We start from the raw sequence: 26,311 nt of genomic DNA, 5'->3' as shown, positions 1-26,311 counted from the left end.
GTTGTTGTTATATCTTTCACTAAGTTACACTGAGTAAATACAGCTTGCTAAAACAAAAACTGTTTCTGTCTTCATTTCAGGCTGCAAAGCAACAAAATATGATGATTTTAAAGGGGGAGGGGTGATTCTTTTCTATACCCACTGTATGTTCAATTCTATCAACAATGTATACTTTAATTCGTGAGGGAAGGTTCATAAATTGGGGTGGGCTGGTAGAGGGATAGTGCATTACTTTGCCCAGGGGCTCATGATCCTATAAAGATGTCCCTGCCAAAAGGTGCAAACTCGAATAATCAGAGGAAATAGTGAATAGGAAGATGGTTAAGGTTGGTTGTTCCCATTTAATTTTCAGGAATTTACATTGTGGATCGGAGGTTCCGCTCACCTGATGAATCATGTAACCAGCTGACCCAATTCTTGTACACCTTCTGTCAACAATCCAGACGCCAGAGAATAATCCAGAGAAATCGAACAGAACGATTGTCAGATCTGCTAGACTGGAGATATCTGGGCCGGGTAAGTGCAGAGTAATATCTGCTCTTTTCTTTTATATAATTCATTGCATGGTACCAATTCTCTTGTTCTGTATGGTGGGGGTATTTCTCATTATTAATACTCAAAGACTGTATACCAGGGGTAGGCAACCTTTGAGAGATGGAGATCTACCTGAGCAGCATGAAAGAGATCAAATATTACCTGGGTTCCATGCCCTTTTTAAAAAAAGACATTAACTAGCAAGGACGAATTAAATAGCAAGGAAAACTTAGCCTACATTAAAAGTGGACAGTGTCAGTTTGTAGATAAGTGGACTGTGTCAGAAGGGCAGGGAACGATGTGTGGACAGTGTCAGTAGAGCAGTGGATGGTGTCAGTAAAAGTAGTTGACGGTGTCAGTAAAAGCAGTGGACTGGACTGTGTCAGTAGAGCAGTGGATGGTGTCAGTAGGGCAATGGATGGTGTCAGTAGGGCAGTGGACTGTGTCAGTAGAGCAGTGGATGGTGTCAGTAGAGCAGTGGATGGTGTCAGTGGGGCAGTGGATGGTGTCAATAGGGCAATGGACGGTGTGAGCAGGACAGTGAACGATGTCAGTAGGACAGAGGACAGTGGCAATAGAGAAGTGGACAGTGTTGTTTATTTGTATTATTTTTTCAATTATTTTTTTCAATGTAGTTTTTATTTTTTTTTACTTTTTTAGGAACCCCATTGGGGGGCTTTGGTGAATTATCAGGGGTCCAAACAGAACACTGATGTCTTATGTTTGAGACAGAGAAAGGGACTGAGGACAGAGATTCCCCTCTGTCCCTTTCTCAGCAGCCTCAGCTGTACTGGACAGCTCTGCGCTGAGTGGCTTCCAGTTCATTCACAAACACATAAAATTGTGTTTACTATGCTTGAGTTATGAATGGACACAGTCAGTGATTGGTACTGATAAGGCAAAGGAGCACACGGTGGGCCGGGCAACACCAGGAAGAGGGACCTGGAGAGGAGACGCAGCAGGGGTGGCATTTAGTGGAACTGATGGCTGTATTTTCCTCCCTGCAGCAGCTGAATGTCAATGGGAGGGAGAGGAGGAGAGGCTGGCATTGCCAGTGTTCAGCTGCTACAGGGAAGAAAATATTTATTTATTTCAGGTACTTATATAGCGCTGTCAATTTACACAGCACTTTACAAATATATATTGTACATTCACATCAGTCCCTAACCCTTAAGTGGTATACAATCTGAGGTTCCTAACTTACATTCATACATACACATACTAGGGCCAGTTTAGACAGGATCCAATTAACCTCCCAGCATGTCTTTGGAGTGTAGGAGAAAGCCCACACAGGCACAGGGAGAACATGCAAACTTCAGGCAGGTGGTGCTGTGGTTGGGTCTTGAACCAATGACCCGAGTACTGCCAGGCGGAATTGTAACCATTTTGCCACTGTGTTGCCCAATACAGCCATCAGTTCCACTAGATTCCCTCCTCTCGAGGCTCTAGGGTCAGCAACCAACACGATTTACCCGTCACCTGCCCGCGATTGATTTGTAGATTGCAAGTGATGTTTTGCCGCCCCCGGCTGTATACTATATTGTTCTGGAATCACGTAATGATAAAAGTCCACAGTTACATGGATGCCTTAAAATATTGATCAACAATAAAGGTTAAGTATAATTCTCAGTATCTGTATTTATGGACTCTGCACAGTACCACGTCTCTTGTACTGTATGCCGGGTGTAATTCTCAGTATCCGATCTTATTCTGTATGTATGGACTCTGCACAGTACCACTTCTCTTGTCCTGTATATTGGGTGTAATTCTCAGTATCTGATCCTATTTTGTATGTATGGATATTTTTATTTGTATAAACAAACAAATTACAAGGTAACAAAACTGTAACCATCATAAAAACAAATAGCACATAAACCAACAATGTAACAACTGCTTACATAGTCTTCTCTTGTCCTGTATATTGGGTGTAATTCTCAGTATCCGGTCTTATTCTGTATGTATGGACTCTGCACAGTACCACTTCTCTTGTCCTGTATATTGGGTGTAATTCTCAGTATCTGATCCTATTCTGTATGTATGGACTCTGTACAGTACCACTTCTTTGTCCTGTATATTGGGTGTAATTCTCAGTATCTGATCCTATTCTGTATGTATGGACTCTGCACAGTACCACTTCTCTTGTCCTGTATATTGGGTGTAATTCTCAGTATATGTTCTTATTCTGTATGTATGGACTCTGCACAGTACCACTTCTCTTGTCCTGTATGCAGGGTGTAATTCTCAGTATCTGATCTTATTCTGTATGTATGGACTCTGCACAGTACCACTTCTCTTGTCCTGTATATTGGGAGTATTTCTCAGTATCTGGTCTTATTCTGTATGTATAGACTCTGCACAGTACCACTTTTCTGGTCCTGTATATTGGGTGTAATTCTCAGTATCTGATCTTATTCTGTATGTATGGACTCTGCACAGTACCACTTCTCTTGTCCTGTATGCTGGGTGTAATTCTCAGTATCTGATCTTATTCTGTATGTATGGACTATGCACAGTACCACTTCTCTTGTCCTGTATGCTGGGTGTAATTCTCAGTATCTGATCTTATTCTGTATGTATGGACTCTGCACAGTACCACTTCTCTTGTCCTGTATGCTGGGTGTAATTCTCAGTATCTGATCGTATTCTGTATGTATGGACTCTGCACAGTACTACTTCTCTTGTCCTGTATATTGGGTGTAATTCTCAGTATCTGATCTTATTCTGTATGTATGGACTCTGCACAGTACTACTTCTCTTGTCCTGTATATTGGGTGTAATTCTCAGTATCTGTACTTATTCTGTATGTATGGACTCTGCACAGTACCACTTCTCTAGTTCTGTATGCCGGGTGTAATTCTCAGTATCTTATTCTGTATGTCATAATGTACTTTCTCATCTCTTGTAGTTCTACATGCATGCACGTCACCTGGCTCTCTGCCGAATGTTTCCAGACAAGTTTGAAATGGAGCCTAACGCACCGCCAAAGGTGAGTACCAGAACACAGTATATACTGGGACAGTTCACCAATTTCTGGATACGCAGAACCCCTCTACCATGGCTTTTGTACCTGTAATGTCATAATTTAGAGGAGCATTATGTCAAGCCGGCAACAATAAGGCAGCTAAGTGGGGAATGAATGCCAACATAAAATGAGAGAAACTCAGAATGCAGGATGCCACCCCCCCCCCCCACACCCCTTCCAGGTGAGATTAACCCTTTCACTATCAGATCTCATATGTATAGGTTACCTTACTAGGCAAGCCATAGTCATCGCTGGTGATGCATAAGATTTCCCCTCTACTGGTACTTCTGCAAATCAGAATTCAGCTCAGGAATTTGTCTTCCAGCCCTGGCTCTGTCTTTCTTTATCTCTCCTGTAAATATCATTTTATTGTGTCCAGATCAATAATATCATAAAAGGTGTACGAAAAGGAAGTGCTGACATTGCTTCAACGCCGAAAGCAGCTCATAACTTATACACCAAAGTGGATATAACGCCAATTAACTTCCATGTAGTGGGTCATAAAAGTGACAGATGGATTGGAGAATGAAAATGATGTTTTCTGGGTTTCTGAGGCTGCAGAGAGCGCAACTCAATAAGAAAGAATCTGCTTTATAATAGACTCGGATACCATGAATTATAGCATTCACGCATCCATTCATTTTGAATAGTGTGCCAGTGCATTGAAATTTTAACAACTGCTGGCATTACAATGCGCACGTGACAATTTACAATGCCTGGCATTACCATGCACAGATGGTTCACGTGTGTACACTGTAGTGCGCTAAAACACAAGTTGTGCTACACTGCCTAGGTACATTGGGGAGCCATTCAAAAGGAATAGCACTGCATTTTATGAATGTTTTACCATTTAACACAACCAATCCCTGCAACACATCTGTTTGATTGGGCCCCCTAAAAGTTTTACTCTTGAATTTACAATGACCTGATATGGTGTAGAGCAAAATGAGTATCAGACACAGACTGAATATTCCCAGCCATGGCCAGGATGGCGCAGTTCTGCAGATGTAAAAGTATGGATTTTGTCTGCACATCAAGGTGTCATTCTAGTATCTTTTTTTATTTTGTGAGATGTTTTGGGGCCACACAGGGTCCCTGTTTATGAATCAACAGAGAACATAGCACCAAAATGTTGCATATCTTAGGCTGCCTTCACACCAGTGCAGAACGATTTTCATGGGTTTTCGGGCGTATTTTTGTTGAACATTTTCACAGTTTCAAAGCCTTCAGGCATTTCTGTTAAGGCAATGGAAAGCATTGAAGGCTAAAAAATGCCTAGAAGAAATGCAGAAAAATGCTCAATTTGTGCTTTTTCAGACATTCCCAATCAAGTCTACGGAGCCCATTTCTGCTTCAAAAGTTGGTCAGGTAGCTTTTAGAGCATCAGGTGTTGAGCTAAAAGCACCCAACGCACACAGATGAACAGCCACCATTAAAATACAAGGGATTTTTGGATTTCAAGCATTTTGAAACATGAAGCTTTGAGCTATAAAACGCCCAAGTGTGAATGGGCCTTATTGTAAATAAATAAAAGCAGACATTGGATGGGCATTGTACATTTATTGTGACACAGCGAGATGCAGCACGTTGTTTTAGGGATGCAAAAATGAGCAAAAGGTATAAGGGACATCTTCCAATCAGAATACGTGTTCAGTGACATCTGGAAATCTTTCACATTGGGGAGGATCCCTCGCTTCCTGTTGAGTCTGCAAGACAGGAAGTAAAGGAAATCTTCCCAACCAGATGGAGACAGCAAAAAATAACCTGATAGGGGTTCTAAACCTCACACTACCCTAAACCCAATTTTCCAGGATGAACTTATGGGAGAAATAGAAGATTTATTAGAAGATTATTTATTAATAGAATATTAGCTGAAGGCAGGATTGGCTTCCCTGAAGACGTATGTTTTCAGGGATCGCCAAAAAGTGGACAGAGTAGTGATAGTTCGACAGATTGGGGTAGAGAATTCCAGAGGATGGGGGGAGGCTCCGGAGAAGTCCTGGAGACGAGGAGGAGACAAGGGAGCTAGAGAGCAGGAGGTCTTAGAAGGAGCATAGAAGATGGTTTGGGTGATATTTGGAGAGTAATGGCTTTATATGTGATTGTTAATGTTTTGAATTTTATCTGTTGGGCAATGGGAAGCCAGTGGAGGGATTGGCAGAGAGGGGTGGCAGATATAGAACGGTTAGTAAGGTGGATGAGTCTGGCAGCAGCATTCATGATAGACTGAAGAGGGGATAGCCTGCGATTCGGTAGGCCATTGAGGAGGGAGTTACAATAGTCAAGGCGAGATATAACAAGGGAGTGAATAAGTTGCTTAGTGGTTTCAGAGATTAAAAAGGGGCGTATCTTGGAGATGTTACAGAGGTGGAGTCTACAAGATCTGGACAGTGATTGGAGTTGGGGCTGAAAGAACAGGTCAGAGTCCAGGATTACACCTAGTACCCTGGCATGAGGGGAGGGACTGATGATTGTGTTACTGAACTTGATGGAGAAGTCAGGGGAGGGGGCACGGGCTGGGGGGAATAGTATGAGCTCAGTTTTACAAAGATTGAGTTTGAGGAAGTGGAGTGACATCCGCGCTCGTATGTCAGTTAGTAAGTTAGTAATGAGAGAGGAAACCGAAGGAGTGAGGTGAGGAGTAGAGAGATAGATTTGTGTGACCGTAGTAGTTGTGAGGGAACAGGATCCAGGGGACAGATGGTAAGGCGGGCTTCTGAGAAGAAATTAGTGACCTCTTTGATAGTAGCAAGGTCAAATGTTCAGCAAGTGGTAGCAAATGTTGAGGGTGGTTTTGTATAGGGTACGCTAATGGGGATAGATATCTGTGCAGTGGAGATAAAAAGTGGAAGAAAAAGGTGCTGTGCTAACGCGCAAAATAATAATACGCATTAATTAAATGATATCCACATAGCATAGTGCAGTAAAGTTATTTTATTGAAAAAAACACATAAGAAAAATGCACTCACAAGGGAAAAGGGCTGCAAACACCCTCAAACAGCATGGTATTTTGGTAAACAAAGATGGCGGCGATTGTAGCCACAACCAGAAATTACGTCACTACGCTTCCATCCAACGCATTGCGTCACGTATCATGTGACTTCATCAGGGACTATTATGTTGCACTTTATTCATGGGATATGAATCTCACTTTATTTACTTTACAAAAATGTATTACATTGATCCAATACGCTACTTACCCCTGTGGTAGGGTTTTTTTTTCTTTTTATGTGGATTTCTTCTTCACTGGCTTTTACTGTATATACACCTCCACTGTATTTTCATTTATTTCTTTATTTTCTGACGATATCATTTAATTAATAAGTATTATTATTTTGCATGTTAGCACAGCATCTTGTTCTTCTTTTTATTCTTACAGTGGTGGAACACCTTACGGGTGCCTGCTTGTGATTTTATCATTTTATTTATTATTATTTATGTTACCATTTCTGTTCTTATTTGCAGTGTAGGTTTTTATTTTTTTGTGTGGCAGCCCATAAGACCACTATTGTGCAGTGGAGATGCCCCCACAAATTGCATCAGTCTTGTTTTTGAAATAATTGGCAATCTCGTGAGCAGTGAGTTACTGGGTGGGGGTGGAGAAAGTAGAGTGTTGAAAAGTAGAAAATTAACTCCTTCTCCCCCACTGCCCCTTAAAGTGTTATTAAAGGTCATTTAAAAAAATAATATAAAATAATAAACATGTTATACTCACCTGCTCAGTGCAATAGTTTTGCACAGAGCAACCCCAAACCTCTTCTTCTAGGGTTCTGCACTGCTAATATTGGCTCCTCCTCTTCTCCACATGCCCCCTTAGCAAGCCACTTGCTATGTGGGCATACATTGCATGTTCACTCCCGAGCTGTGTGAGTCTATAGAGCTGAGCTCCATAAACACACACAGTGCATCTTGGACCTGCCCCCACTTCCTCTTCACAGTATTTGATTGACAACAGCAGGAGCCATTGGCTCCTGCTGCTGCTCGAATCCCTGTGTGAAGAAGAAGAGAGGGGAGAAGAGATGCAGCCGTGCACAGCGCTGAATCAGTTGAGGGGGGAGGACAGCAAGCTATAAAACGTTTTTTTACCTTTATGCAAGGAATGCATTCAAGTAAAAAAATATTTTGGCTTTAGAACCACTAAGTATTATTCTCCTGATTTTTTTTTTCCGTTTTCTAACCATTAACATAAAAGACCAAGTTAGATCTATGCATGTGCGTAATGGTGCATTTTTTGTGTTCTTATGCAGGTGCGTTATGCTTCACTTTGTTTCCTTTTTGCAATAACATTCATTTAGATGTACATTTTCAATGCATTTTTTTTAATTTAGAATTTGAAGTGGATAGGGTTAACAGCCAACGACCAACGCTTGCTAATACTTTTTTGCCATTGCATTGGTTCCATTCATGTCTCTGGGCCTCCTAAATCACTAAAATGCTTAAAAAATGAAAAGTCGTATTTTTCAATATGCACTGCACTGCAGAGGTAAGGTAGGAAGAAACACTATTTTTATTGTGGGGAAGACGGACACATTGTAGCACCTTGAAACATGGGCATCAAATGCAACAGTGTAAATGTGCCCTTAAGGCTACATTCACTCTGAGCTGAGTGTTTTCAGGCGTTTTTTTAAAGCTTTTTTCAGGTGGTTTTAAGTATTTTTTGAGCAGATTTTTTTAAAATATCATAGGAGTTTTTTCAGGCATTTTCATTTAGGTGGTTTTGCTGTGGCCAATAGAAACCTTTGTAGACAGGGCTGCTGTCAGAAACTACGAGGCCCCATACAGACGGCCTGACAGAGCCCCCCCCCCAAAAAAAAAAAATCAGTTTACTATGCTTCAGCTATGAATAAACACAGAGTGATCGGTACTGATCACTCTCTGTGTTTATTTAGGAAAAAGGGCTGGTAAATGTGACATATTTACAGGACCCTTCCCCCATTCTCCATCCTGAAGGATCCTATTGTGGTGCTTGCAGCTGCCGATGGGAAGGAGAGGAGGGAAGCTGGTAGCCCTGGAGGGTGGGGGCACACAGGGGGAAACGTGCTTCACGGGGAGGTGATGAGTGAGGCGGGGAAAGGGAGCACTTACTGAAACTGATCCTCCCGTATGGCTCTCTCTGCAGTAGCTCAAAGGCAGCAGAAGGGAAAGGAGAAGAAGCCAGCTTTCAGCTGCTGCTGAGAGCCATACAGGGGATCGGTTCCAGTAAATTGCCCCGTCATACCGATTACTCTCCCTGCCTACATCCAATTCATCCAGCTGCCTGGACCCCATACAGGAGGGACTGGCGGTGCCCCCTTATCCACTGCCCTGTGTGTAGATGTGTCCTTGGCATACACAACAAGAAAACTAGAATCAAGCACATGGCTGCTGTACACAGAAGTTCTGTACTTTTTTTCTTGATCCGGGGAGCAGTGTAGCCATTCCACTGGGGCAGCAAATTTCGAGCCACTTCCTCCCAGGCGCTGGGGTGGCCACGAATGAGAGCAATGGATGTCTCAGCTTCCAGAAGCATTCTCTCCTCCATTTTGATCCCAAGATGTGTGTTTATAAGGTGCGGAGTGATGCTAGAAAAGGGGAGCTGCTGTCTGAGCTGAAATTGCCTGGAAAAAACCTTAAAAACTCTAATTTCTTACTGTTCAGGTGTTTTCCATTCATGTCTATGGGACGAAAAACACTCAAATCTGCCTGAAAAGTAGCGCATGTACTTTTTTGAGCGACAGGTGTTTTGCTATAGGTGACAAAATTCTCCAATGTGAACAGTGACCATTGAAATGAATTACATTTTCCTTGCTGATCATTTCTGAGCGCCAAGCTTCGAACTGAAAATTGCTCTTGTATGAACAGGGTCTAAACCTTTTTTTTTTTAATGTTTTATTTGTTAATTTCTTTTGGTGTCACACTTTTTAATAAAAAAAAGCACAAAAGTGGAAAAGTGTATTTCATTTACTCTTAAAGTGGAGCTCCACCCAAAAGGGGAAGTTCCACTTTAATGTTTTGTCCCCCGCTCCCCATTAAGGATTGGCAAATTTGGGGAGCGGGTACCCGAATTTGACAGGTACCTGCTCCCACTGCAATTGCCTAAGCTATCGGAAGCGGAAGTTGTCCGCCCTCCCTCCCCATAGTCTTCTGGGACACATGACAGGTTCCAGAAGACTACGGGCCATTCACATAGCGCAGCGCTTCTCGCACATGCACAGTGGACACCCGGCAGTGAAGCCGCAAGCTGTCATAGCCAGGTGCCCACACTAAAGATGCCGGTGCTAGGGAGAGAAGACGGCTGGTGAAACTAGCGGTGGTGAGGACACCGCTGGACCCAGGAACATGTAAGTTTTTGTAGCTGCTTTTATTTTTTTTTCAGCTGGAACTCCGCTTTAAAGTTGTTCGAGAACAAACAGACCCCTAGCAGAACTGAACAAATTGCTTCTTAACCACTATATGAATCTGTGCTATTTATCACTATCCTTGAAAGATCCAATCCCAGTGTGAAAGAATGGTAAAAAGACCAACTGATTAAAAAAACACAAAAACAATTGTCTAGTATTCCACAAAGTCCTTTTACCTCTTATTATCTATTACAGACGGAGGGATTCCGCTACCCCAGACCTTCCTCAGTCCCCCCCTCACCAGCCACCTCCCGGCCGTCCAGTCCTCATTCTAGTGATGATGAGGATGAAGAAGAGGATGAGGATGTGAGATATGATGAGGATGAAGAAGCAGAGAGGGATCGCCAGAACATTAAATCGACGTTTGGTGTGGGCCCGGTGCCCCGCGGAAGGAAGAAGAAGCATGGCGAGTACAGGAATTGAATTATCAAGCAGCAGAGATCCGCCTATACCTGTGCAAATGGGAAGGCCTGCAGCATGGTGGCACACAGTATACAGCACCCCCCCCCCCAGTGACTGGGAAGAGATCAGTCATTTTTTTGATGTCTGTAGTGTAGATGTGTATTGTTTAAAGTGATTGTATATTTGTAGTAAATAGACATTCCTTTGTTCAATCTGGTGTGCCTCTCCTCTCATTACATTTTAAAATTTCCAGGAATTTTCAACAAAACCACAAAGAATTCACAAATGGCTGGATCTGATGCAGATCTTTGCAAAATGTTGAAGTCCTATTCATATCATAATGCAGTGTGCCACAATGTAAGCTTTTCATGGGTTGAGGTGTGTTGGGTTAGGCAGCTCATTCATTTTATCAATGCACCTAAACACACAGAAAAATAGTCCCTGCAGCCCATTTACTCCAGTATTAGTACAGCACTGCTATTTAAGGAGTTTGACAAGCGAATCCTCAGAAGTACAAAACCAATGAATGCTTTTTCACACGGACAGCAGCGGTTACGATGCTTTGCTTCAGGGCATTTTTAACTCAGGATGTAGAGTTTGACAGGCAGCATAGCCTGTTGAACTCGCCCATTGAGATTTATGGGATTGCAAATGCTTGGCTCGCATTGCAGTTCTGCAATGTAAAGTTTCCATTTGGTACTTTAAAAAAGAAGTATTTCCTCTTGGTATCCACCATTTTGCTTTCTATGATGGATGTCCCGTCTGCGAAACGGAAAGCAACATGTCATGTCTATGTTTTGACTGTGATCTATGGCTGTACATGCTCTAAATGCTTTTGTCTTCTCTTACAACAATAAAGTATTTTTGGAAATAAAAAAGAAGTAAAAAAAAGCAGGCATCAAAAGATGGCAATAGTGCCTCCTGAATGCCTGATAGCTGCTGCTATACTACCCTTTGCAAAGTGATCCATTATGGCTCACTTTTCAGAGGGCGGTAACATTACTGCCAATGTAAAAGCATTGTCAGAGACAAAGCCACTTGCACTGTGTGAATGGCAGTAACAAAACACATTTTTGTCTGGATATATACTTAAAGTACTGCTATAGACATATCATAACAGCAGCCATTTACACTGGAAAGGGAAATTTTGAGTCCTTCTGTAGCTGTCTATGTGGAAAAAAAACTACATTTTTATAATCATAACTTTGTTTTTTCCATTGCCCAAAACTGACTGTCAGAAACAAAGCTTGGGGGGGGGGGGGTATTGGACTATTGTTCCGCTTGCTAGTCATTTCAGTGTAATGCAGGGCAGGGGCAAACTACAATTCACTAAGCTCTCTTGTGTCTTTATGCAAATCAGATGTCTACTATTGTCTCTTATCAACCATGGCACCTAGGAGCTTGGAATTCTATGTACAGAATTAACCTGCGCAGAACAAAAAGTGGGTGGGGCTGGGCCTGCAAATGACACTAATAGCTTATCCATCAGAGAAGACAACAGCATTGTTCATGCCTTCTCTCCAGCATCATTTTGTAGTCTTTGTGGACATAGCCAATGTAAGGGTGATAATGAAGCCATTTTGAAAAGAGGTGACCTAGCGTTGTCATCCTCTAACAGGAACTTACATACAGCAGAGAGCTCTGGCAGGATCAACAGGTAGGATTCAGAATCGTAGGATTTGCCGGGTGAATAACAAAATTAAAATTATAGAGAGTAACTTTTTATGCTGAAAAATATAACAAATTCTAATTTTTGCTTTAGTTCTACCATAAATAATTCTGAAGTTATAGAAAATTATCAAACTAACGCCTTCTCATGCTAACAAACTGCAACCCTACAATGTAAATGTTTCCTAACTGCTGAAGGTGTGAATGACCACCACTAACCTGCAGACAATCTCCCAAATCCATCATTAACAATCTGATGGCATAATATAAACAAACAGCTGAGATGAAATTTATTCTCACATTTCTGCTGATATAAAATACATTTTATATATTTTACAATCATTTCCTGGCTGGAGAGTTTAATGATTGTTAAAACAAAGAGAAGGAAAGTCAGAAGGTCAGAAATGGAATATTATGTACAGGGCAGAGAGTTTGCGGGTGAGTAGTTAGAGCTGGATAGATGCCCGCTGGGAGTGCGTGGTTACAGCGGGTGTTGCGGGGGGCATGGTTTCACATAGAGGGGCAGTGTAGTCAGCGGGCGTCAAGGCTCTTTGCAATGATTTCACCAACTGAACAGCGACTCCGGTAAATACCCAGCCTGGTCCACCCCATCTTCAGCTGCAGATTAAAGGAAAAAAATGGGTATTAAAAGAAATAAAAATTAAATACAAAACATTTCATGAATCGCCACACTACACAAAAGCTGAGCGGCCTTCAAACTAACAAAATAATAAATGATCACTATACTTAAATGCTCTTTCAGCTGGAGGCTGGAGAGTTGAGCTGGTCATACACTAAGAGATTTTCAAACCACATTCATACGAAAATTTTCATTATCACATTTGATGACTTGACAAATGTCGTTTGAAAGTGCTTCAAAAGACATAACTTTCGAAGCGAATGTAATATCCCTGAACAAAAACCCCATTCATTGTTCAAAATGTGTTCATTCAAGAAAAAATTTCCATCCTGTCCCTTTAAATTTTCTAACTAACAATCACAAAATGTAATGAACATTCATGAAATAATAATTTTCCAATGAAATCCTACTAGTGTATGGTCAGCTTTAATGGTACCACCACTCTCTTAGCATGTCTGAAACTGCATTCACATTTGTGAGCCGAGTCTACTCTTAGGGCTTGTTCACACTAGATTTGCTCTGTAAAGAGTGATCTGCGTCTGGATTGCTCTTCAGAGAGCATTTTACAGATGGTGAGGAGGTGTATCGCATTGTCCCCTGAATGCATTGTCCCTGCAACTGAGCTTCCAAGTTTATGGCGCACTCCAAACTGAAGTGAAGATTTCAAAAACACCCTATACAAATGTAACTTTAGGCTATCACTACTTCTGAATGATAATCACTACATTGTATCAACTCTTTGATCGAGTTATTCAGGTATCAGCCAGGCACTTACATTTGAAACTTAGAAACCATTTTTGTAGATTTGCACAGTAAAAATACTGTAAGTTGCCTCTAATGAAGTGTGCCCATCTCTGGCTGCTGCAGCCTTCCTTAAATCTCTTTTATTTAGTCCTGTCGCTGCTGAATGCCTGGCACTGAGACTTTTAGTTCCAGCTGTAGTACAGATATCAAAGGTTGTCACGCACATGGCAGCTCCCCTATTCAGAAAAAGCTTTGTATTTTTTCCACAAACTGCAAGGAGTTCTGTGAATAAATGATCTCCTCTCCTCCATTCAAAGAATACATTTTGTGTGGGTGATTCAATAAATCCCTACAGACACTTTGCTGGCAGTATGGCCTTTTAAAATGGCTTGCGCCTGATGAAAAAATCCCTACCACCCATTTCATTAACCTTACCTACACATGCAGAAGATTCGGGTAGTTGTTATTAGCACCACTTTTACAAAGTGGCACTATTAATGGACCAGATTAAAAAATAACTACATCCAGGTTGTAGATAACAAAAGTAGAGGCAAGTAAGAGTGCCTGTCCATGTACATAGTGTAGAGGAGTGGCATTTTTTTGCTGCCAGCTTTCTGCTCGGCCCCTCCACTGGGCTGTGGAAGGAGCAGGCATCTGGGCAGATTCCGACATTATTGTCGGGATCCCTGTAGAGCCTGGAACAGCTCTGTGATGTCAGCTGGCTTTAGCCCATTGTTGGCTGAATCTGGGTCACAGAAGTGCATAATTAAATGCATCCCTGTGACCCACAGGAGAAGTAGGGCCAAAAGAGCTTTGGCCCTACTTCTCCTTTGAAACAGAACTAAGCCCTCCTATCCTTTACAGCCAAGGAAGTGGGCATCTTGGCCCCTGTTTGATCTGCATTTTGATGGCCTGTCAGTTTGATTGAGAGCACAAGCAACTGTGACAACTAATATTCAGGACATGCCTTGAATGAAACTGTTTTGGAAAACAGTTAAAGTGATGGGTTTAGTTACGCTTTGTTAGTCAAATCCATCTAAACCTGCTAGTGCATTACCCTTTCCCTGGAATGTCAATGCTGCTGTTCAAAGGTCTAATACTGTCCATTGCTCCTCCACCTAGAATGGAGACACCCTGGGACATGAAGTGTGTTACAGTCTTAATCACCAGGTTAAAATAAAGGCAAAAATAAAAAAAATGCCACCCACATTTCAGGATTGGCAACCTGAAATACATTACCTTTTGTGTGTTTAATATCAGTTTATAAACTGTTTAAAATTTTTTAGGTTACAGAGTTTTTTGTTTGCAAATACATGTGAAGTTGTACTGCCACATCATGGCACCTTTGCCAGTTGTGCTTCCTAAGGCCCTTTTCACACGGGGTGTGCAGAATCCAATCTAATGATCAGAGGATCAGGTCACAGATCCCCTTCTAATCAGAACAGGGAGGTGGATGACACATCTGTATCTGCTCACTTTCTGCAGAGCGGACACGGACAGAGCCCACTGTTCTCTATGGACGGCTGGGAGGAAACAGACTCCACTGTCCATTTACACCAGACTATCCTCCGATCTGATCTACCTAAATGGAAGAGGATGGATCCCCTTCCATTTATTTTTGGGGGACCGGATTGGTCCCAGAAGTAGGTGGGTGTAAATGGACACATGTCTGTTTACACCCACGTGTACATAGGGATTATTGGACCTTCCAATCAGGTCCACCTTAAAAACTGACAGGAAGACCTGATTGGATTGCCTGTGTGAAAGGGGCCTAACACTGAATTACCAGTGTAGGACATATATCTAGCAATGAAAACATGGAAGGCAGACATATCATGGTGGTACCCCTTCCCTCCTTAAAGTGGAGGTTACATGACAAAAATTGCTTTGCTGACACCCTCCAAGAATAATATGTGTAATAAAATCTGGCAAAAATAAAACTTTTTGACAAAAAAAAACAAAAAACTTTGAGCCCCGACTTCCATCCACTTTCTGGAAGTGTTGGTAATGATCAAGGGAATGATGGGTGCTGGAAATCCTATGAGAATGTGTTGGCTTCACATGCATTTCCAAATGTTTCTTATTGGAATTTTAGGAGTTTAGTTATAGGGGAATTTTGGATTTCCCATCTTATTGTGGGCCCATTGAGGTTTTTCCAATATGGCTTCATGGTTTTACTTTCTTGAAAGCTACAACATTTATCACATTTTCTTTAAAAGTGAGGTGACACCTTAAAGAGATTTTATATATAAAGTAAGATCTACCTACCTTCCTCCTGGGCCTTCTGCAGAGAGCTCAGAAACATGGCTGCCGCCTCTGATATGGTGATGGGACTGGTATTTCGACTGCGTGTCTCTAGAAGAGGAGAACATTCACTGATTATCAGGCGGTTCACCAATCAGTATTGGTCTAAGGTACCCACAGACAGACAAATGACACACCTGCCCATCATCCAGCCCGCAGCACCCATAACAATGTTTCTTCCACATCATACACATGCAGAATATACTTATTTTATTGAAAAAAGAAAGATGACTGTGCCCTGAAAATCTCTGTGCAATAAATATGGCAAAAATGTGCCATTGGAGAGAGGACCCATGTGATCAATGCAGCCTGATAATGAGTCAGTGTAAGCCTTCTGGATATTTATTACCTCTCACAGATATTATAGTACTATCTCTGACAATACCTCTATCTACTTTTATCTACAGAAGAACGGCACCATCTTTGTTCAGGCATAATCCAGGGTCACTTACTGGACTGGCATGCCAACTCAAAGGTGACAGAATCATGTTTTTCCTGTGCAGTTCTTGGCTGTGTTCACAAATGTCTGACACAGGTCAGCTCCTACTGCAGCCTCTCGCCTTGTGACTTGCTACAAAGCCACAATGTTGCAGTCTGAACACTGGAGGAGAGGAGACTGAGGAAATTCATCCTGCTGCTTGCAGCAGACTGATGACATCTTCACAGCCTAGGCAAAGTAATCAATAAAGCATAAGGATGGCTTTTTAATGATACAAAGTTGGACTTTTCTTAAAAAAAAAAAAAAAATATATATATATTTATTTTTTATTTTATATATATATGAATTTCAAAGCAGCCCAGTTGCCCAGTAATAAATATGAAGCTCACACCTAAAGGAGATGACCATTCACAAACATTAATTATTGGGGACCTGACAAATCTACATTGATATTGTTACCCTGAAAAGTTTGGTTACATCTGATTGCTGATTGATGCACTCATGAAACAAAATATCAACAATAATCACAAGATACCTTAATGCTGGATTGTCACATGTATAGAGCTATCTGCAGATCTACACTGTGTCATAGGTGTGTGTTTTCAGATGGCACAGATCACTACCGTACCAGTCACCAGGTAATTCAGTTCTGGATGGAGTGGAGTTATAACCACTGTCTGGTTTTTATTTCTTATTTCTGAAGTGAGGGCAAAACTAACATTTATTGGTTGTCACTGCAACAGGAATTGGGTAAATCTCCCCAATGGGGATGCATACAGTTCTAGGAAAATGTTATAGGATCTTTTCTTTCCCCAGTCTACTGAATGCTAAAGATAAAAATCTGACTTGAGCCCTACTTTGTTTTTTTTTTCTGGTTTCAAAAACTGTTACAGCAAAATGCAGATTTGATGGCAACAACAAAGTAGCATCTCAGACAATGAGATCAATGGCTGGATTCTTCTGTACAGTATTAGCAGAGAAGATATAGAGATTTACCCAGCTGGAGTCTGTCAAAAAGATCCTTCCTTTGACTTTCATCAGAAATGAATCGCCGGCCTTCTGCAAAGCACAATCGGAGCACAGTTAATGGGGTGGCAGACTCCACTTTAACTAAAAGACTCAGACCACATTAATCATTGCTACACAAACATTTCTTAGTAAATATAGTTACTAAAAAACACATTTTCTTCCCAATCTGCAGTATATATAATGTTTGCAGCCATGACATGCTGAGGTTGAGTGGAGTGTCAGGCAGAGTTTCAAACTGTAAGGCCATCCCTTGTTCAATAGCACAGGCCTTTAACCACTTGCCCTCCAGAGCATTTACCCCCCTCCCGAACCTGGCCATGTTTTGCGGTACGGCGCTGCGTTACTTTAACTGACAATTGTGCAGTCATACAACACTGTACATACATTAAATGTATGTCTTTTTTTCCCCACAAATAGAGCTTTCTTTTGGTGGTATTTGATCACCTGTGAATTTTTTTTTGTGCTATAAACAAAAAAAGACCGACAATTTTGAAAAAAACCAAAACAATATTTTTGACTTTTTGCCATTAACCATTTGCCCGCCGCCCTACAGCAGAAATACTGCTACAGCACGGCAAGGCTGTGCAAAATCACACACACACACATATATATATATATATATATATATATATGTGTGTGATTTGCATTTCCTGGTGGGGAGCGTGCACACTGCACTACTCGCGCTGCCATTAGCGGCTAGGCATGTCAATCACCTGGTCCCAGCTGGAGATTCCCCGCCGACACCTGCCGATTGCCCTGCAAACCTGACAGGGGAGACACCTGTATGTAAACAAAACAGGTTTCTCTCCTGCCACAAGGACATGCAGTTTTGTATTTCTCTACAAAGCAGAATGTCTCCAAGGTAAAACACAGCACATATAGTAAAACACACACAGCACACAGTTAACCCTTTGATAGCCCAAAAGTTAAAGTGTATCTATGGTCAATATGTAAAATTATTATATGCACTTCCACATTGTATTTCAACTATTTCTAGTCTACTATTAATCTGAATGATTTTGAAACGTGTAAACTTTGTAAGGATCCCCACACATTTACTTCCTTGACTTCATGTTGATGTCATGTAGTCACTATGCCCTGTGAGTAGGCACTGCTGTGTCACACATTTCACAGAGCCTGCCTTCTGAACTACAGAGGTGAGAGGGAAGGAGTTTAAGGAGGTGGAGTCAGTACAGCAATCAGTGCTTGCAGGCAGCAAGGTACCATGGGATATGTAGTCCCTAGAAATTGAAAGTAAGCAGGGAATCCAGGAAGGTGTAGAAAGAGATGGCCAACAGACAGGCAGAACTCACAACATTTAGAGAGATTTTTCATGTCAGCTTATACTGGATTGTCAAATATAACTATTGTTTGTATTATTATTACAATTCTGATGTTCTAAAATGAAAGAGTGTGCTGTAACCATGGAATCCCGTTAAATAACAAAACTGCTGCCAAGCTTACATTAAAAAAAAATCTAAAAGCTTTTCCCTCCATTAGCCTATACAGTGTGTAAGTCATCAGCCCTGAGCTTGTGCAGTAGACAGAACAGCTTCCCTTGGGATCTTGATCACAATGTTACCCTAAGTGGTTTCCAGATTGTTAGAGCAGACAAGGACTGCACAGTGAGTGGCAAGAGGAAGGGAAGGGGGCTTGTTATTGTTGTAGACAATAGATGCGCAACCCTGGGAACATAACTATTAAGCAAAGTGTCTGCTGCCCAGATATAGAATTATTGGTTACAGGGCTTCAACCTTGTTACTTGCCTAGGGAGATTCCAGATGTTATTGTTGTGGCAGTGTATATTCCACCTTCTGCCAATCCAACGTTGGCAAGTGATGTCATCCACAGTATTATTGCAAAACTTCAAACTAAACTAAAGAGAATAGCACCCTGGATATGCTGTATGCCAATGTGAAGAATGCACACAGCTCTTCTCCTCTTCCAACTTTGGGCAGATCAGATCATAATTTGGTCTACCTCAATCCTTGCTTTGTGCCCCTGGTTAAGAGACAATCTGTGACCACCAGATCGGTGAAAAGATGGTCTGAGGATTCCTTTCAATTATTGCTGGGCTGTTTTGAGGGAGTGGATTGGAATGCACTCTGTGAGCCAATAGAAGAGACATTGATGGGCTTACTGAGTGCATAACACATTATATTACATTTCTTTGTAGATTCTATTGTTCCAACAAGAGCTGTTCATTGTTATTCAAAAAACAACTGTGGGTAACAAGAAATATTACAGATATTCTTAATTCTAAGAAGATGGCTTTTAGAATAGGTAATAGGGAGGAGTTAAAAATGATTCAGAGGGACCTGAGGATGAAGATTAGAGAGGCTAAGGAGAAATATAGAAGAAAGTTGGAGTGGAAACCCCAGCAAAACAATGTGAGAGAGGTCTGGTGTAGCATAAGAACCATTACAGGTCTCAAGCCAGTTGGTGGAGGGACTAGGGGAGATGTGGAGAGGGCAAATTACTCTCTACTCCTCATACTAGATGTCCTCCTTTAGTATGTGTTCTGCTTCCTCCGCATTGGATACTTTCACCAGTTGTTTTTATTAGAAGAAAAACTCTACTCCTCCTTGATGGGAAATACATCAATGTCTTTTAGGTGATTAGACAGTTGAGGAGACTTAAGGCAGTAAAATAAGCAGGCCCTGATGGAGTTAGCCCCAGGGTGCTCATGGCATGTCCAGACCAGCTGGGGGGTGTCCTTCACTGGGTCTTTAACCTAAGCCTGGGTCTAGGAAAGGTCCCTTTGCTGTGGAATACGTCTTGCACTTTCATGCACACATAAATAAGCCAGTGAATGCTGTGAGGGTCATGTTTCTTGACTTCTCCAATGCTTTTGATACTATCAGGCTGGATCTCTTCAGCGAGAAGCTAGCAACTATAAAGGTTGACGTTTCCCTTGTGTCATGGATTGTAGACTACCTGACAGGAAGACCACAGTATATGTGTGTTTGCAAGACTGTGTGTTGGATAGGGGGAACAGCAATCTTGGGGTTCCACAGGGGACAATCCTCTCTCCCTTTCTTTTCACTGTCTATACCACTGATTTCAGCTACCAGACAGAGTCTTGCCATCTTCAGAGGATTTCTGATGACTCTGCAGTAGTGGGATGTATCAGGGATGGGAAAGGAGACTGAGTATAGAACTGTGGTGGAGAACTTTGTCACAAATTGTGAGGATAATCATCTGTATCTAAATGTGACTAAGACAAAGGAGCTGGTTGTGAATTTGAGAAGGAGGAAGGCATCGGTGACCCCTGGCTCCATCCGAGGAGTGGATGTAGTAGAGAATTAAGAGTATCTGGGGGTGCACATAGATAATAAGCTGGACTGGAGCAAGAACACTGAGGTGCTCTAAAGGAAAGGCCAGACTTGCCTCTGAGGAGGCTAAGGTCTTTTAACCACTTGCCGTCTGGCCACTGTATATAAAACGGCCTGACGGTGGCAGTCCAGGGGCGGGTTGCCATTCATAAGCAGCGCCCGCCATCAGTGATCACATGCAGAGTAGTAAGCAAGATGTCACTACTGACATCATTGCTTACTACGTGTGAAATCTGTGAATGATCACAGAGGTCACATGGTACAAGGCTATTCACAACAGCCTTGTACCCTGTGACAAGCTGTGACCAATCACAGCTCACACAGTAGTTCTCAATGGCTGCAAGAATGCAGCCAGAGAGAAGGAGAAATTATTGCTTTTACAGCCTTTATGGGTGTAAAAGCAATCAGTGTGAAAAAAAAAAAATCATCACCCCCCACAAGTAGTACAGTGTCACCATGGTGACACTGTACTGCTAGGGTGACAGTATGTTAAAAAAAAAAAAAAAAATAATATAAAACAAGAAAATAAAAATGTAAAAAAAATATTCTAATTTTTGGTTATAAACTAATTTGGGTTATTTTTTTTTTTTACTAAAAAGATAACTGAATACATTTTGGCCAAGATTTATGATGAAATATTATTTATTTGCAAAATTTTATAAGAAAAACACTTTTTTTTTCAAAATTTTTGGACATTCTCATTTATATAGCAAAAAAAAAAATCCCTGTGGTGAATAAATACCACCAAAATAAAGCTTTATCTGTCTCAAAAAAATGCTAAAAAATTCATATGGGTACAGTGTTGCATGACCGCGCAACTGCCATTCAAAATGTGATAGCGCTGAAAGCTGAAAATTGCCCTGGACAGGAAGGGGGTAAAAGTGTCCGGACTTGGTTAACATCTGCCGGACAATGTTTTATGAGTCTGTGGTTGCCAGTGCTCTCCTGTATACTGTGGCATGCTGAGGAAGCAGGCTTAGAGTGGCTGACACCAACAGATTCAACAAACTAATTTGCAAAGCCAGTGATGTTGTTGGTTTGGAGTTGTGGTCTTTAAAAACAGAGTTGGAGAGGAGAATATTGTTCAAGGTATACTTTGGATTGTTGGATTGTTTTGGATTGTTCAATCTGTGTTATTTATTCTATGTAGTATTTTATTAGGATGGATGGTTTATTAGAGTATAATTTTAGTTTAGTTTTATTTGGAACTAATTGCTGTTATTGGTATTTGTGTTGTGTCATTGTGTCTTGTTTCCGTTCATTGTATTGATCTTATGTTTTCTTCATTGAATGTAACTGTATCTTAATAATTTCCCTTTGGGATTAATAAAGTATTCTGAATCTGAACAGCTCTGCTTTGACAGGAAGAAAATACAAGTGAATAGCAGCACACACAGTTACTCCAAAGGGATAAGACTATGCTATTATAAATTATAATATTGAGAGCAGAACTAGATTCTTACTAATGGCCATTTCTGAATGGTCCTCTTCAAAATATCACCAGCTTCTGATAGGCAGTAACTGTGGGTTTCTATGAGATGGCTGAAAATATCTGCAGTTTCGTAAGTGTTATTTCCTTGACTATGATTGGATAAGAAGTCAAAGAAGTCTGTCACTACGGGAAGGGGGGGGGGATTTATTGCCTATACACAGACATGCTGGATGGTTTCAAACTCTACACTGTCATGGCGGCTGTGGACAGGAAATTAGTGACTCACGTGCTCCTTTTAGGTACAGCATGGCCTGCGGGGTCCAGTTCCGTCTCTGAAAATGGCTCTAAATAGAAGGAGAAGAAAAGTAGATACATGTTCAGGTAAAACAGAGCTACAAAAATGTGAATAAAACAGTGATCACTTACCTGTGGTAGAGACCCAGAAGGAGGAATAACTGAGGAGGACATTATCAGTAGGAGGGTGCAGGCCGCTCGACACCCACTGTCCTGAGGACACAGAGAGCAGACATCCAATTAGGAAAGCCAGTCCCTGAGACTAAATAAATTACATTATTATTGCTAGTAGAGTCTTGTACGGTGTAAGCCATCAATTACTATAGAATGTTTGGAGTTGTAATAATTCCTTTATATGGCAAACTTATTACAGATGCAAACTTTCTGGCCCTTCCTCAGTCCCTTCTTCAGGAAATTCTGAAACTTGTCAAGAAAAAGTTAAGTTGTATTTTATTAAATGTTGAATTGTTTCCCTTTGTTACTCACTATTTCAATATCTGGGTGCCAAGACTGTTTCCAGAATTGTATGCTTGACAGAAGGTCCCAAGAGCTTGCATCTTTTTTATTATTATTATTATTAGGACAAAATTTAAAACTATGGCACAAAGGCAGACATTGTGTAAGGGTATTGACCTATATCAGAACATGGCACTGGGTAGGAGCATAGCACAATGATAGAGCATGGCACTATATCAGACTATTTCACCATTTAAGACTGAACTTTTTCTTTTGTATTTATTTTTTTTTAGACATGTTACTCAGGGCTTTTATAAACCAAGGATGAATAAAATGTGTACAGTATCACAGCCACATCTTCAAGTGGGTTGAAATGCAGTTCTGAAGATCCCTATACAATTGACTTGATATTTAAATAGAAAATGGAATTGATGCTAAAACATTCTCCATATTGTTCTATTCAAAGTATTACTGTATATTGGAGCTGATTTGGCTCAGTGTTCTCTGTACAGCACTATGGAATATGTCAGAGCTGGAAAAACGGATAATAATAAAAGCGTGTGACTGCAGTAGAACATTAGAGTGTAAGCTCTTCTGGTGCAGAGACAGATGTGATTGGCTCAGTGTTCTCTGTACAGCACTGCAGAATATATCAGAGTTATTAAATCTATAATAATAAAATAGTGTGTGACTGTGGAGGGACATTAGAGTGTAAGCTGCTCCTTTATAGAGACTAATGTAAATGGCTCAGTATTCTCTGTACATCACTGTGGAATATGTCAGTTATATAAATGTATAATAATATAATAATAATACCGTGCCACTGTGGTAGGCTATTAGAAAGTAAGCTTCTTTAGTGTGGAGACTGATGTGACTAGCTTAGTGATCTCTGTACATCACTATGGAATAGGTCAGTACTATATAAATGTATAAAAATAATAGTAAGTGACTTGTGGTGCATATTCGAGTGTAAGTTCTTCTGGTGCAGAGACTGTGACTTACTCAAGTCTTCTCTGTACAGCATTGTGTAATATGTCAGAGCTATAGTTTATAATTATAAAACAATAATAGTGTGTGACAGTGGTGGGGGCATTAAAGTGTAAGCTCATCTGGTGAAGAGATTGATATGACTGGCTCAGTGTTCTCTGTACATCTGTACAGGAATGCAGATTATGTCAGAGCTATGCAAATAAAACAGATACTAAAATAATACGGTTTAATAATTTTGGTTTTGGATAACCTGTAATTCAGCAGGGTGGATGCATCACGACCCCCCTCCCCCCCATCCCATTTGTAATATATTTTAGATTACAAAATATAGCCCAGATGACTAGTTGCTGTTTCCAATTTTCTTTTTTTTTCCAATCTCCAAGAAATTGTACAGGAAGTAAAATCTTGGAATATTATCTGAATTATTTTACTGATATACACAATATATAATTGTTCTTAAATATTTCTAAATTTTAATTGTGAAAAATAGTCCATTATACTGGACATCTCCTGTTTTCAAATTTCAAGAGTCTGTTTGACAAAACAATCATTCTCTTTAAAAAAAAAAAATTATATATTTATCTATCTATTGAGAGGGCAAAATATGTATCAGCTAATTTTGCGATGAACTTACAAATTCTTCAAACACTCATGATCAAGCCAAAAAAGGAGAGCATGACATATTTCCTAAAGTCATTTTTTGGAAATATAAATGCATAAGACATGGTATTGGGGAAAATGCCAGCATCACCATTCTAAGAAGAACAAGAATAAAACAAGTTCTATTTTATTTCAACTCAGAAAAATGTTCAGATTCTGGAGGACTTACCTTCATGTTCTGGCCGACGTCGCTGCTTCTTGAGACTTGGTGGACAATTTGGGTCTGGTCTTAATTCTGGTTTTAAATCTGGTTTTAAATAATCTGTGTGCAGCTCTCCCTCCCCTCTCGTGTCCTGAGGATTCATTCAGACTGGTGGGACCACTTGTCAGCCGTTGATTTGGAAGAGGTGGAACCATGGGTCCTCCTCCGGGGATTTCTCATCTCCTTAGAGTGGGCGATATGATTGAGGAATGGACAGTGAAATGTTCCATACTTTGAAGAGATCAAACTCCTCGATACCTACGTCACTGCTGAGGCCAGAGATCAATATCCACTGCTGGAAGCTAAAGGTGATGAACTTAATGAGATTGGACGTGGTCAAATGATTGTATATCAAGATGTCATCGCTAATCGTCAATGAGACAGCGGGGGATTCCATTCAGTATGAACCACAGAGAGACATATCAAACCGGGAAATGTTACAGAATTTCTAGTAAACAGAAATTTATGTTGTAAAAATGCATTCAAAAGCAAAATGTTTTTGATTCTAAATTATTTATTTATAAATTTTGTTTATAAAAACAAAAACCGAAGAACCCTTAATATGACTTCTCTTTTCCAGAAATAAACAATGCACCGCTGTCTGCATCAGGGGTAGTTTTGATTTATCTTCAGTTACTGTTTTGTAGATATCATTCCAGATAACATTGAAGATTCTTATAATAACATTCAAATGGTCAAAACCTTTTAGAACTGGCTGTCAGGGCACACAAATGTTACAAGACGACAAATCAGATCTGGAATAAAATACAAAGAAACGAAGACTCTGAAAAAGACAATGCGAAGACAAATTAGGATAACCATCAAATTGTGTGCAAGCTCCAACTTGCAAATACAAGCCAAAATACCAAAAATTAATCAGAATATATTTTGTGTGAGTTAAAAATTTTTTTTAAAGTGACCACAAAATGTTACTAACATTTGATTGATAGATAGATAGCTATAAGATAGATAGATAGCTATATGATCGATGAATGGATAGATAGGTATAAGATTGATAGAAATGATAGATAGTAGATAGATAAAAGTGAGCACAAAATGGTATTATGAGAGAGAGATAGATACAGCAATAGGTGGATAGATAAATTATCACACAGATATATATATAAATACATAGATAATAGTTGGATAGATATACAAGTAGAAGATAGGTACAAAAATAAATAAATAATTGATATATACTGTAGATAAATAGATTTTATGCAGGGTGAACAAAGAATTAAATAGATTGATGTAACATTTAGTTTTCTAGAATTTTTTAACGAAAAGATAGAAATGTCCTTAGGTTGGAGAAATAAACGTTAAACAATTCTTTTTGAGCAGCGCAGAGTTCTCGGTGTCTGCAGTACTGCAACATCAAGACAAACTGGGACAATTCAGTATTCTTTAAAGGTACAGATACTCATTTCCTAGTAGCACCTAGTAGCTTCCTTAGTAGCACACGAGCCTCATCCATCAGCGATGCAGACTTTAAATTAAATACAAGTCAATTGAGTCATGTAAGAGTGCGTCTAAATGGTGGAAGGACTTGAGGCTAAATAATATGACCTTCTGTATTGTCAGGAGTAATTCTGGGCTCTGTCAAAGTGGAGGAGACGCCCCAGAGGGCACACAACACCCAGTATTCCTTCTGTTGTCGGTCAGACATTGATTTGTGCAATTTAGAAGTCTCTACGAATGTGCTGGCCAGTTGGAAGTCACTGCAGCTCTCTGTTTGTCACAGTCCTAATTCAGTTTTTTTTTGTCTTCCAATTTTTAGCAG

General features: G+C 40.5%; 2 protein-coding genes across 3 annotated transcripts in view; one reads left to right on the top strand and one right to left on the bottom strand.

The window, feature by feature from the left end:
• GYS2 (glycogen synthase 2) overlaps window positions 1-10,550 on the top strand; it is a 76,584-nt gene extending 66,034 nt beyond the window's left edge. For both annotated transcript variants that reach the window (XM_089689127.1, XM_089689128.1), the window contains 3 exons: window positions 353-516; window positions 3,440-3,520; window positions 10,132-10,550. In XM_089689127.1, the coding sequence (XP_089545253.1) occupies window positions 353-516; window positions 3,440-3,520; window positions 10,132-10,359 (473 nt within the window). In that variant the 3' untranslated portion in view covers window positions 10,360-10,550. The remainder of the gene's footprint in view (window positions 1-352; window positions 517-3,439; window positions 3,521-10,131) is intronic.
• A 1,723-nt stretch (window positions 10,551-12,273) lies between these two features.
• SPX (spexin hormone) lies at window positions 12,274-24,909 on the bottom strand. Its single transcript, XM_089689079.1, has 6 exons — window positions 24,499-24,909; window positions 22,356-22,436; window positions 22,216-22,273; window positions 17,130-17,192; window positions 15,659-15,745; window positions 12,274-12,624 (listed from the first exon to the last, which is right to left on the bottom strand). The coding sequence occupies exons 1-6, from the start codon at window positions 24,502-24,504 to the stop codon at window positions 12,569-12,571; spliced, it is 351 nt and encodes a 116-aa protein (XP_089545205.1). The 5' UTR covers window positions 24,505-24,909; the 3' UTR covers window positions 12,274-12,568.
• Between the last annotated feature and the right edge of the window lie 1,402 nt (window positions 24,910-26,311).

Source organism: Staurois parvus, unplaced genomic scaffold (genome assembly GCF_062004578.1).
Source record: "Staurois parvus isolate SC_StPar_1 unplaced genomic scaffold, SC_StPar_1.0 ptg000469l, whole genome shotgun sequence".
In the NCBI taxonomy this organism is placed as follows: domain Eukaryota; kingdom Metazoa; phylum Chordata; class Amphibia; order Anura; family Ranidae; genus Staurois; species Staurois parvus.
The sequence above is the reverse complement of the archived record's forward strand: the minus strand, read 5'-3'. Positions and strand labels throughout refer to the sequence as shown.

Excerpts from the sequence above, each read along its gene's own strand:
- SPX (XM_089689079.1), bottom strand. Across the intron at positions 17,193-22,215 it reads GCTGTACCTAAAAGGAGCAC|AAGGCCGGCGATTCATTTCT; the intron begins GTGAGTCACTAA and ends TGTGCTTTGCAG. Across the intron at positions 12,625-15,658 it reads GCAGAAGGCCCAGGAGGAAG|CTGAAGATGGGGTGGACCAG; the intron begins GTAGGTAGATCT and ends TTTAATCTGCAG.